The sequence below is a fragment of a genome, unplaced genomic scaffold (assembly GCF_019419815.1).
Source record: "Pyrus x bretschneideri cultivar Hongxiangsu unplaced genomic scaffold, Pyrus_bretschneideri_v1 Contig200, whole genome shotgun sequence".
Lineage (NCBI taxonomy): Eukaryota > Viridiplantae > Streptophyta > Magnoliopsida > Rosales > Rosaceae > Pyrus > Pyrus x bretschneideri.
Window position 1 is genome coordinate 206812 of NW_025999503.1, and position 12945 is coordinate 219756.

General features: G+C 35.9%; 1 protein-coding gene and 1 pseudogene across 1 annotated transcript; one reads left to right on the forward strand and one right to left on the reverse strand.

Moving 5' to 3' along the window:
- Positions 1-8610: 8610 nt before the first annotated feature.
- On the reverse strand, positions 8611-9145 carry LOC103967467 (ethylene-responsive transcription factor ERF098-like). Its single transcript, XM_009380721.3, has one exon. The coding sequence runs from the start codon at positions 9061-9063 to the stop codon at positions 8626-8628; it is 438 nt and encodes a 145-aa protein (XP_009378996.2). The 5' UTR covers positions 9064-9145; the 3' UTR covers positions 8611-8625.
- A 639-nt stretch (positions 9146-9784) lies between these two features.
- On the forward strand, positions 9785-12249 carry LOC103930216 (annotated as a pseudogene).
- Positions 12250-12945: the final 696 nt, after the last annotated feature.

Genomic DNA, 12945 nt, shown 5'->3' on the forward strand with positions numbered 1-12945 from the left:
TATTGTTGTAAATAAAGTAATAATTGTTCCACCTGGACTTTGCTAACTAAAACTAAGAATATGGTGAAATATATGGCATAATATGGACTCATCATTCAACATTGAATTATTCCACAAACAACTTGGAATTCTATGCCATTGTTCAAGCATTGCAGTATTAGAGGCACTATCTGATCTACAAAGAGTTTGTTATGTTCTCTGATCATGACTCTTTAAAGCATATAAACAATCAGGAAAAATTGCCAACGAGGCATGCTAAGTGGGCAGCATAGTTGCAAGAATTTACATTCGTCTTAAAGCACAAAGTCTGTGTGCAAAATCAAGTTGCAGGTGCTTTGAGTCGGATGAAGTATTTACTTGGCTTGATGAGAATTCAAGTATTGGGGTTTGACTCTTTGAAGGATTTATTGAAAACTGACCCTTTCTTCTCTACATTTGTTAAAGATGTTAAGCATGGAACTATAACATAATATGTGTTGCATGATGGGTTTCTTTTTAAAGGGAACCAACTTTGCATACTAGAGTCTAGTTTAAGATTGAGGATCATACAAGAGTTACATAATGAAGGCCATGTTGGAAGGGACAAGACCCTGAGCTTATTTCATTCTCTTATTTCTAGCCTACCATGCGCAAATATGTATATCGTTTTGTAGAACGATGTCGAATCTGCCAAGCTTCTAAAGGCAAAGCGGCAAATGCTGGATTATATATGCCATTACCTATTCCATCACAACCATGGGTAGATATAAGCATGGATTTTGTTTCAGGTTTGCCTTGTACTCAATGTGGTGTAGACTCAATTTTTGTTGTGATGGATCGATTTTCCAAGATGGCTCACTTTATTGTCTGCAAGAAGACAATGGATGCTTCGAAAGTTGCTGAGTTATTCTTTCATGATGTTATCGAATTCATGAGTTACCAAGATCAATTGTTTCTGATCGGAACACCAAATTTCTGAGTCATTTTTTGAGGAGCCTGTGGAAATTAGCTAATACACAATTGAATTTTAGCAACACCTCATCCTCAACCTGATGGGCAAACTGAAGTTGTGAATCGCTAATTAGGGGACCTTTTGCATTGCTTAGTTGGTTAGCATCTAATGTCATTGGACCATAAGTTATGTATTGTGGAGTTCGCCTACTATTGTTCCGTCAATTGCAGCACCGAAATGTGTCATTTCTACATTGTCTTTGGCTTAATTCCACTAGCACCAGTTGTTCTTACTCCTGTACCAAATGCGAAAAGAATTAGTGGTAAAGATGAAAGTTTAGTTGATAATGTCATGCAAATCGATAGCATAACACATAAGCACCTTCAAGAAACAAGTCAGAAATACAAAGCTCATGCAAATTCCAAAAGGCGAACGGTGGAGTTTGATGTGGGAGAATTTTTTTGGGCAGTTTTGATGAAGGATCGTTTTTCAATTGGAGATTCCAATAAACTGTTTGCAAGGAAGATTGGGCCATATGAAATTCGTGAAAAGATTAACCTCAATGCTTATCACCTGAAGTTACCTAGCCATGTTCGTACTTCTAATGTGTTCAATGTGAAACATCTCATTCCATTCAAAGTGGACAACGAAGATACTAGAAATGCAAATTCGAAGGTGAATTTTCTCCAACCCAGAGAAGATGATGCAGATATGATGGCTAGTTCATTTATAGATCGTTGGGATAAATTGAATGCTTAACATTATTAAGTAAGACTTAATAAACTCAATAACAGCTTGGGGCCTTTTTTTGGCTGATCATAACAGCCATGACGTTTTTATTGCTGATAATAGCCTTTCTTTATGTAATTTTCAATTTTCAGTGCTATTAAGTTTATTGCCCTTTTAAATTCTGAATGTAAGTTACAAGTTGGTGATAAAACCCACTTCTTGCTGGAAGGTGGGGATGTTAGACCTTTTTTGAATGAATGAAATATGCAGAGAGATTGCTTTCTCAGTTTGTGCCTTTTTGTTTGTGAGATTGTTCAACTTTATTCTTCTAGTTGTCTATGTTGTAGGTTGGTACTAGAGACGGGGTTTTGGGGTTTTTAGGTCTCTCCTTGCACTAGGAAATAATGGACCCTGCATATCAATTTTTCTTTTCATTTTATTTTGTTTTTAGCCGTTGCACCCTGCATCGATTTGATATTTTGAAAAAATGTTTCTAATTTGAAATCCAAAGTGCTAAAACTATTTAGATGGCAATTTCCAACTCTAGTTTGTGTTGGATTTATCCAATATAAATCAACCTTTAAGTGGTCTACTGCATGTAATAGGAATGTAATATTGGAGAATAATGTTGATTGTGATTTGATCTCTTAAAGATATCAATCCTATATAAGGTATCTTATATTGTAAATAGGATTGATGGAATCCTTAATTGAATATGATTATGATACTTGATTTGGAGGCTAAGAAAGTAAGTTTAGGTTTCCTTTATGGAGGGAAACCCTAACTTTTAGCCTATATAAAAACATCAGTCCCTATAAGCCCTAGAACACACAACATAATGCATCCCATGGAGTAGTTGTATTATGCTAGGAGTTTATAGAAGACATTGGTGTCGCCGTGCCCTTTCTCCTTCCTTACACGAGTACCATGGTTACAACTGGAATCAGGTTTGTCACTCATTCGTTTGTGTTTTAATTGTATAACCTTATAAAGCTAACTGTTTGTCCATCGCAAAGTCTAGTGGCACACACTTTTTCCAACTTAACTTGTAAGCTAAGCAAGAAAATAGAATCAAAACAATGTAGTAGCTATCTTTCAACACTTATTTCAAGCTGGTAGGCTAGTAATCTATATATAAAGGCAACACAAAAAGTGAATATTGTTTTTGGTGTCACCAAGTTTCAACAAAAAATTTAGACAAAATGCCCCCCAAGACAAAAAATTCAAAGACATCCCAAAATAATGCATCAAATAAGGTAGGGGCATTTTCATCATTTTACCAGTGTTTTTTTAATAATTAAATTTGTGTGATTTTTTTTAATTAGTACATCACAATAAGCTAGCAATAACGTGATTAAATTTTATTTTTATTTTTAAACATGTTCAAAACATCTTAAGAGACATGTAATGCCAGTTATAAAAAATTATTTCACACGCGGATAATAATGTGATTAAATTAGTTATGAAATGATTTTTTTTAACAAACGATATTATGTACACTAAAGGGGAGGGGTGGGCTTAGCCTCACAATGAACTAGCAATAATGTGATTCAATCATCTGTTTATTAAATATTATTTTCTCTATTCTTAGTGTAAATTCTATAGAGACTGATTTTATTATATGAATTTAGCTGCTTTAATTGGTTTATAAGGGGTTTCTTCTAGCATAATTTAAGATTATTCATTTACTTCAAATATTTAACTTTTCTTTTGTCATTTTATTGAGACTTATGTGGACCTGAAGGATGGACTAATCCTTTGAATCTGGTAACAACATGTATCATCCCCTAGAACAACGTTCTCTTTCAAACTTTTCAATCAATCAAAACTACTCCCGAAAACGACTTTTTTTTAACCCAAGCAGTTTCTTAAAAACTCGTTTCAGATATAAAACTTATGAATATATAGACATACTTTTGTTATTTCTAATAATATAGCTCGATAATAATTCATTTCTTTTAAAGCATACCTCGACCGTTCAAGACTTATGTGGGTGTCTAATATAATTGAAGTGCAACAGTATTTTTCTGGAATGTTACATTATCAGAAGACACCAAAAAAAAACATTTCATGTGAATCTTGACCGAAATGAAAACGCAGCTTTGTACAATAGCCATTTTTGTCTCCACTTTAGGATGCAACTTTCCAAATCATTACGATGCCATAGTACAACTTTACAAATTATTGCAATGTGCAACTTTTCCAAATGTGGTCGACTTTTGTAGGCTAGCTGCAGGCCAGCCACGACAAGGGCCTTTCATTCGGAATCAGATCTATTTTGGATTTTTATGTTTGGAACTTTCGGATCGAGAAATTGGAACCGTTGAAGAGAATTATTTAAGTCATTGAGTTCTTGTGAAATGGATCAGTAATAATTGATGAATGCCAGCTATATCAACCAGTCTACCACGGCACTGTCCAATGCTAGAGACAATCAAGTGTTGATGCACAAAAGCTGATCCCCTTAAAGTTGGATTTCATTTAACAAATCTTAAAAACGTATAAAAGTACTACTAAATTATACACTAATGGTATCAAGTGACCGTAATTGTGACTTAAAACCTTTATCTTCTCTTATAACTTAAAGTGGCGGAGCTTTTTTTATTTATTTTTTCTCTTCTCTACTGGCGTGGTAAAGTTTCCATTACTTTTTTTTTTGGATAATGTTAGTAAAATAAAATTTGTAAATAAATTTTGTAAATTAAATGATATGAAAGTTGATAATCAAATTATGACTTAAGCTTTGATAAACGTGATGATTCTTACTAATGACACATTATTTAGTTTGTAAATTTTATCTACAAATTTAGTCTTCTTAACATTATCCGTAATCTTTTGTGTATATCCTCAATTCTATCACAAGACGCAAACACGCACCAATCCGGAAGGAGAGGAGTCGGAAGACCCACACTATTTGTTGGCATAAATAAATGACACAACACTGCACCAAAATTAGCAATTGTCATTGTACAAAACCAAAGATAAATAAATATATATATATATATATATATATATATTTTGCATACTATCGATGAACAAAAATGAGCAATGTTTGATGTATCCGGACATGATTATGCGGTGTTATTATTTTACTCAAATGTAAAACGTAAATTTGTTCTTTTATTAATATACCCAAAAAGTGACATACGTCAACATTGTCACCTAACTTTATTATAATACGTACAATAATACACCATCTAACTTGTATATTTGATATCCATAGAATTTTCTCAACAAGAACACATTCATCAAGCAAGTCACTATGTCCTATAAATATAAAAATAAAAAATCAAGCAAGTCACTGTATCATATTGTTTATAATCAAAGAGAAAATTTCACACAAAACCAATATCTCTCTTCTTTTTCTTCATTTGTTTTAAGTTAAAGAATGAATATGTCATTTTACAATCTAGTGATATTCCTCTTCACTTGAAGTAAGAGATCTTATGTTCAATTTTCACCAAAGGTGAATTTAAAACCACATTATTCATTATTGATAGCACATTGTGAGGCTTAGCCCACTCTCCAACCTTTAGTGTAGATAATATCGTTCGCTAAAAAAAAAAATTAAAGAAGAATGAATACAATAATTTTCAAAATAGTGAAATATTCCTAATATTAGTTCACAGAATTAGATGTAAATTGAATTTATTCATAAAATTAAGTTAAAAAGAAAAGAGAGATTTCTTTTTGGTCAGGTCAATGCAAACTATCCCTCATCGACTACGATGTCGGTGGCTGTAGATCCATTGCATGGGTACAGAGCACTGTGGTAATGATTATAAATTGGATTCTGCTAAAGCTGCTAGACAAACCATCAGTCTATACTCTTTTATAAATTGAGTTTTAACTTCCGCACAAAACAAATATCATCATCATGGGGATGGGGTTTTACAACTCCATTTCTGCAGTGTTTTTGTCATCATTTTTTATGCATGCTTTCATTCTTCACTCTTGCATTCCTTGTTTCGCCCTTCCGGGAAATGAGACAGATAGACTTGCTTTGCTTGAAATCAAGGCTAGCATGACTCATGACCCTTTTAAAGTCCTGACTTCATGGAATGAAACCATCCACTTTTGCTCTTGAAATAGCGTTACATGTGGTCGTCATCATAAGAGGGTCACAAGGTTGAGCCTGCCGTCCTTGAAAATCTTAAACCTAAGCCTACTGCAATCACGGGAGAGAAGACAATATTGTCTCTTTTTTTAATCAAGTATCTCTCTCTGTTGATTGGGATAATTCAGGAAATTCGGGAAAAGTCTAAATTGCCTCTAGAGATCGTGATCACATGATGCATGACAAGTCTCTCTTTCATCCTTCAAAAGAGTGTCGTGGCCAATAGAAATATTATCTCAGTAACAGAGGCTGGTCCAATTGCACTCACCTCATTTTATCCTTCTACAGTACCTCAGTAACAGAGGTTGGAAATATTATCTCAGTAACATAGGCTGGTCCAATTGCACTCACCTCATCGTTATCCTTACATAGTACCTTGCTTCTTCCGGAATTATCAAATCATACTTTATCAGTCAATCAAATTACCAATCGATTGGGTTATATCATACTAATGTTTCTATTTTTTTGATTACTTCCAAATATCCAAACTAGGGTTGTAATTAGGCATGGTACTAAGAGAAGGGGGTTGTATTATGTCGACGATGTGGGTTGTAGCAGAGTGAATCAAGTACGCAGTGGGAATGGTGACAAGATTAAAAAGATTTAGTTAAGGCATCGGCGAGTTGGGCATGCCTCGTTTGGCTATTTATGGAAGTTGGTTATGTTATTATTTACTAGTATTTCAGACTTTGATAGCAGTCCACATGTCTTTCTTTCCCAATACGAGCTACACGAAGAAACATAAAGAATTAAATTTCAGGTGGTTCAGTTGGATCTTTTTCAACCACCATGGGTGGCCCAACGATTAGGGATGAATTCTAGGCCCGTATTCCACATGGCTCCTGGGTTCGATTCCAGGCGTTAGTGAATCGCACGATGGTGGCCAGGGGAGGCTGAAATGCCTCCATGAGTCTTACCTGCCTCCGGAAGGATGAACTATCATGGTAAAGTCACCAACTTGTCCAATTTTATTAAAAAAAAAAAAAAAAGTTGGATCTTTTTCTAATGACTCATAGTGGTCAGATGCGGCTAGAGAACAAGAAGTGGCTCCGATCACTTGGTCAGTACCAATCCTAAGACCAAATGCTATGTCAAAAAAGTACATAGAAAGTTTTGAACGCTAACCTCGGGACCCTTAGCTTCGTCTTACCCCTTCAGACAATACGACTTTCATGAGTAATACGCGAACAACTAAGCGATAGCTCTCTTCACTTGCTATAATCTTCCATCTCTCTTTGTTTCTTTTTTTCTTTTTTTTTTCTAGAGAACCTCGGCGGTATATTATAAGAAGTGTACAATGAGATTTTATAGTGCTAATAAACTAAGTTTTTTTATTTTTTTAATATAAACATTATTTAAAAGTCCCTTCAAAGTTGGGACCATGTGCAATAGCACTTTTTGGTCCCCCAAAGCCGCCTCTGCCGCAGTAGTTGTTTGATCTCAGCCTTGCTCATACCTAAGTTCCCATTACCTATTCTTTTGTGTATATCCTCAATCCATTCACAAGACGCAAGCACGCACCCAATCTGGAACTAGAGGAGTGAGGACGAACATTATTTGTTGGCATAATCAAATGACACAATAATACACCAAAATTAGGAATTGTCATTATACAATAAGATAGCTAACTAGTGTTTTATTAGCATACTATCGATATGAACAGGAACGAGCAATTTTTTATGCATTCGAATACCATGATATGGTTTTGTTACTTGTGAATTTGGTTTTTTATTTTATTTTATTTTTTTATATTTTTTATATCAATATACATAAGAAGTAAGATATATCAACCTTGTCTTCCTCACCTTTATTATAACACGTAGAATAATACGTCACCTAACTTGTATTTTTGGTACCCATAAAAATTTCTTAACAAGAACAACACATTTATCAAGTTAGTCGCTATGTCATGGTTTCTAATCAAAGAGAAAAATTTCATACAAAACTTATATCTCTCTTTTTTCATTTGTTTTAAGTTAAAGAATGAATACAATGACTTCAAAAAAGTGAACATTCCTAATATTAGTTCACAAAATTAGATTGATATTGAATTTATTCATAAAACTAAGAGAAAAGATAGTTTTTTTGTCAGGACATCCCTCATCGAGTACGATAGCGATTGGGGTGGCTGATCCACTAGGTACAGAGCACTCTGATTCGGATTATAAATTGGATGCTGCTAAAGCTGCTAGACCAACAATCAATACAGCTCAACTTTTTTACAACTCCATTTCTACTTTTGCACAAAACAAATATCATCATGATGGGGATGGGGTTTTACAACCCCATTTCTGCAGTGTTTTTGTCATCCTTTTTTATGCATGCTTTCATTCTTCACTCTTGCCTTCCTTGTTTCGCCCTTCCGGGAAATGAGACAGATAGACTCGCTTTGCTTGAAATCAAGGCTAGCATAACTCATGACCCTTTTAAAGTCCTGACTTCATGGAATGAAACCATCCACTTTTGCTCTTGGCATGGCGTTACATGTGGTCGTCGTCATAAGAGGGTCACAAGCTTGAGCCTGCCGTCCTTGAAACTTGCAGGATCTATACCACCGCATGTTGGGAACTTGAGTTTTTTGAGAGTCATTGATCTCGGAGCAAACAGCTTAGGCCATGAAATTCCTCCAGAATTCAGCCGCCTGCTCAGATTAAAATTCCTATGGTTAAACAACAATTCACTGAGTGGAGAAATTCCCACTAACTTGTCGCGTTGCTCTCAGCTCCTCGGGCTCGATGTTGGCTTCAATGTACTGATGGGAAAGATTCCAAAGGAGCTTGGCCTCTTGTCAAAGTTAAGAGTTGTTCCATCCACTTTAACCACTTTACAGGAGGAGTCCCTACTTCTTTTAGCAACTTAACACCTTGTTATCCAAGTACTCAATCTCAAACACTTGCCTGCTTCCCTGTCCAGCAGATGAACTTCCACCGGGTGCAGCGGCAGAAGATGATGAAGTGGAAGAAGAAGAAGAAGAAGAAGGAAGTGTCGAGAATCTAGGAGGATAAGGAGGAGAGCCCATAACTTGAGCATAATACTCATTTGGAAAATTTAGTATGGCAAGATGACCCCTTAAATTAAAGGCAGCATTATCATAAGCCCTTGCAGCTTCCTCAGCGGTGTCAAATGTACCAAGCCACAGACGAGCACCTTGCTTAGAAGGGTCTCTTATCTCAGAAGCAAACTTCCCCCACGGCCTTCTTCGGACCCCGCGGTAACGTACTTCTTGGCTTCCCTTCTCTTGCTTTCCTTGCTTCTCTGGATCCTCTCCTCTGCGAGGGTTTTCCATAATTTCTAGCTTGATTTAACGCACCTTTGTTTGGTCTCAAATTTGGTGGCATTGCAATGTATCCCGTTTTAGGCATTTATAGATTCTATGTATAAATGGGGTCAATGGGGTCATATGCCATTTTAACTTTGATTGTGTTTGTGAGTCTACATAATCGATGTTTCTTGGAAGGTTCTTTTATCTTCATAATTATTATATTATTTATTATCATATAGGGCTAATAATGGCGGTGTAAAAATTCGATTCTTCAACTCTTTCTATGGTAAAATTCAAAAAGGGTTTGTAAACCTCTTTTCTTGGATAGGCATTTTTTTTTCAACCGGGTAGGTTCTAACTTCATGTTCATATTATGTGATAATTAATAGCTTTATTGTTTGTTAATAGTTTTTTCGCCGGACGAACGAACTACTATATATTGTCAACTTACACAGAATATGTGAGGATTGATTCCCAAGTCACAAAGATTGAAAAAATTACGAATAGAATATGAATGCGTAAGTGATTTCATTTGAATAATTAAGAATATTACAAGAGGAATGTCATTTAGAAACAATATTTACGCACTTGTTGACATATTGTTTAATAATTAATACTAAGGGAGCTCACATACTTCAGGAGTATGCTTCCTCCCCCAATCTTTAATCTCTCTTCTCTCACAGTCCTTTCTATGGGAATAAATGAAATAAAAGGGACGCTGCCCTCAAACTTTGGTATGGTTATTCCGAGTCTCCAAATATTTTCCATTAACGGCAACCAATTCAGTGGATCTATTCCTGTTTCATTATCAAATGAGTCAAATCTAATTAGATTGGGGATGGGAGGTAACCACCTGCATGGAAAGGTCCCTCCTTTGACGAATTTGCATAAGCTTAATCGGTTAGTCCTTGCTGACAACCATCTCGGAAGTGGGGGAATTGATGACTTGACCTTTCTCTGCGATTTGAGCAATGCCACCCATTTAGAAACTCTCGAAATGTTTACCAACAATTTTGGGGGCACGTTACCTCAATGTATAGGAAACCTGTCTTCTTCTCTTCAAACCTTCCTTCTAGGTCAAAATAAAATATTAGGAAGTATCCCGAATGAGATTGCAAATCTGGCTAACTTAGAGGTTTTATTGATGTCTGAGAACCAATTATCAGGTCACGTTCCCCCTGGTGTAGGAAAGCTGCACAAGTTATATCTATTAAATTTGAGTATGAACTCTCTCTCTGGCAATCTTCCATCCTCTTTCAGAAATTTAAGTCAATTAAATGTGTTAAGCTTAGCAGGCAACAAACTTCAAGGCAATATCCCGCCGAGTTTAGCAGAGTGTCAGAATTTGAGGATCTTACATCTTGGTGCCAACAATTTCAGCGGTATCATATCGCAAGAAATCTTTGGTCTGCTGAACTTGTATGATTTGAGTTTAGGACAAAAGCAGTTTATAGGCTCCCTGCCAGAGAACATAGGAATTTTAATAAATCTAGAGTATTTAGATATCTCTGATAACATGTTATTCGGTAAAATTCCGGCTAGTCTTGTTAGTTGTATAAAATTAGAGTACCTAGACATGCATGGAAATTTCTTCAATGGGACAATTCCATCAACTTTGAGTTCACTAAGAGGTCTTTCAGAATTGTATCTTTCTCACAACAACTTGTCAGGCACCATTCCAGAATTCTTAGAAAATTTTGTATTTTTGGAATCTCTGAATCTATCTTATAACAATTTTGAGGGCATGTTGCCGATCAAAGGAGTGTTCCAGAATGCAACGGCGACATCAGTTGAAGGAAATAGCAAGCTTTGTGGGGGCATACCTGAGTTTCATTTGCCAAAGTGCAAGCTCCAGCATGCAAAAAAGAAAGGATTGAGCTTAACCATGAAATTGGTTCTCTCCCTCGTTTGTGGGATTCTTGGAGTCATTTTTGCACTAACCTTTTTGTACCTTTATTGCTCATGGAGGGACAAAAAGGGTCAAGCTGCAACTGATTCGGACAAATTTCCCCAGGTGTCTTACCAAAGTCTTCTAAAGGCAACAAATGGATTCTCCTCAACCAACTTGGTCTGTATGGGCAGTTTTGGGTCCGTTTATAAAGGAATACTTGAGCAAGGTGAAACTACAGTTGCCGTCAAGGTACTCAACCTTGTTCATCGCGGAGCTTACAAAAGTTTTATTGCTGAGTGCGAGGCTTTCAGAAATATCAGACACCGTAATCTTGTCAAGGTACTCAGCATGTTCTGGTTTGGATTATCGCGGTCACGACTTCAAGGCCTTAATTTATGAGTTCATGGTTAACAGGAGCTTGGAGGAATGGTTGTATCCAATTCATACAATTGGTGAGAGAAATGAGAGGCCAACGAGCTTAACAATTTCTCAAAGGTTGAATATTGTTATTGATGTTACTATGGCATTGGATTATCTCCATCATCATTGTGAGACGCCAATAGTTCATTGCGACCTCAAACCCAGCAATATTCTTCTCAATGAGGACATGGTTGCACATGTAGGTGACTTCGGGTTGGTGAGGTTCCTACCAAAAGCTGCTGAAAATTCTTCGGGAAATCAATCAAGCTCTTTAGGGATCAAGGGAACTATTGGTTATGCTCCTCCAGGTAAATACACTTGGTGGTTTATTTTTCCCTAGCTAGTATTTTAAAATTGTGCAGTATTTATTTTAAAATTTTCAAACAAGAAATGAACTTTTAACACTTCACTAGAAAATTAGAATCTAATGTTCTGAATTGTGGAATGCAGAATATGGCATGGGACATGAAGTGTGGACACAAGGTGATGTGTACAGCTTTGGCATCCTCCTGTTGGAAATATTTACAGGAAAAAGACCGACCGATGACATGTTTCAAGGAACTTCAAACCTTTATAGCTTTGTGAAGGCAGCTCTGCCTGAGCAAGTGGAAGAGGTTTTGGATCCCGTTCTTGTTCAAGAGAGCAATCATCCTAATGAGGGGAGGGCAAGGAATCGCATCCTAATCATAGAAAGTTTAATCTCTGTTTTAGAAATTGGTGTTGCTTGCTCAGCGGAGTTGCCTAGAGAAAGATTGAACATCTGTGATGCTGTGGCACATATGTGTCGGATCAGAAACAAACTTCGAGCAAATGGTATATGCGAATAGAAGCTTATTGTTAATATGTGGTATAGCATGTAATAGTATTGATGTTATGTGAAAGCGTTCTCATATTTGTTAGATAAAAAATGCAGTGCAAATGGCTAGTTGATCAATGTTTGCCAAACAAACTTATTTGCATCGAATTATGCTTGAACAATGACATTCTAGCTTTGCCAAACATTACAGGACGAACACTCTGAAAGAATTAAAAATAAAATTTAAAAAAAGAAAGTTGTCAAAAGTATTCATCAAATTTCAAACCTATGTTGGATTTCCTACTCTCTGTTGAGAGGCTTATCCCTGGTTGAAAATGGGAAGCGTTCCATGGTAGTTTATTGCTTTTTTTGTTTTATTTTTTTAGAAAACCTAGACGGTACGAGGAGAATTTTATTAATAACAAAAAGTAAGTTACACCTAGTTAGGGGGACATAAACCTAATTCCTCGTAATACAAGAAAAAAGAATAAAAAATACATGAAAAAGAAGGGGTATATAAACCTTACTCTTCTATAAACGAAACAATAAAGATACGAAAATACGCATTCATCAGTCATCCATTTATCAACATTGAGCATTCATCATCAACACGAATGCAGAAAAGAATTTGAGGCTGAGTTCAGTCATCCATTCATCAACATTTATCTGAGCATTCATCATCCATTCATCAACATTTATCTTTCGCTCACTTAATCTCATATTTCATTAAAATATTGTTTTACACATAGTTTGGGGGTGGTCCAGGCAACACAGAGGTGGGCATTCATCAAAGCCATGT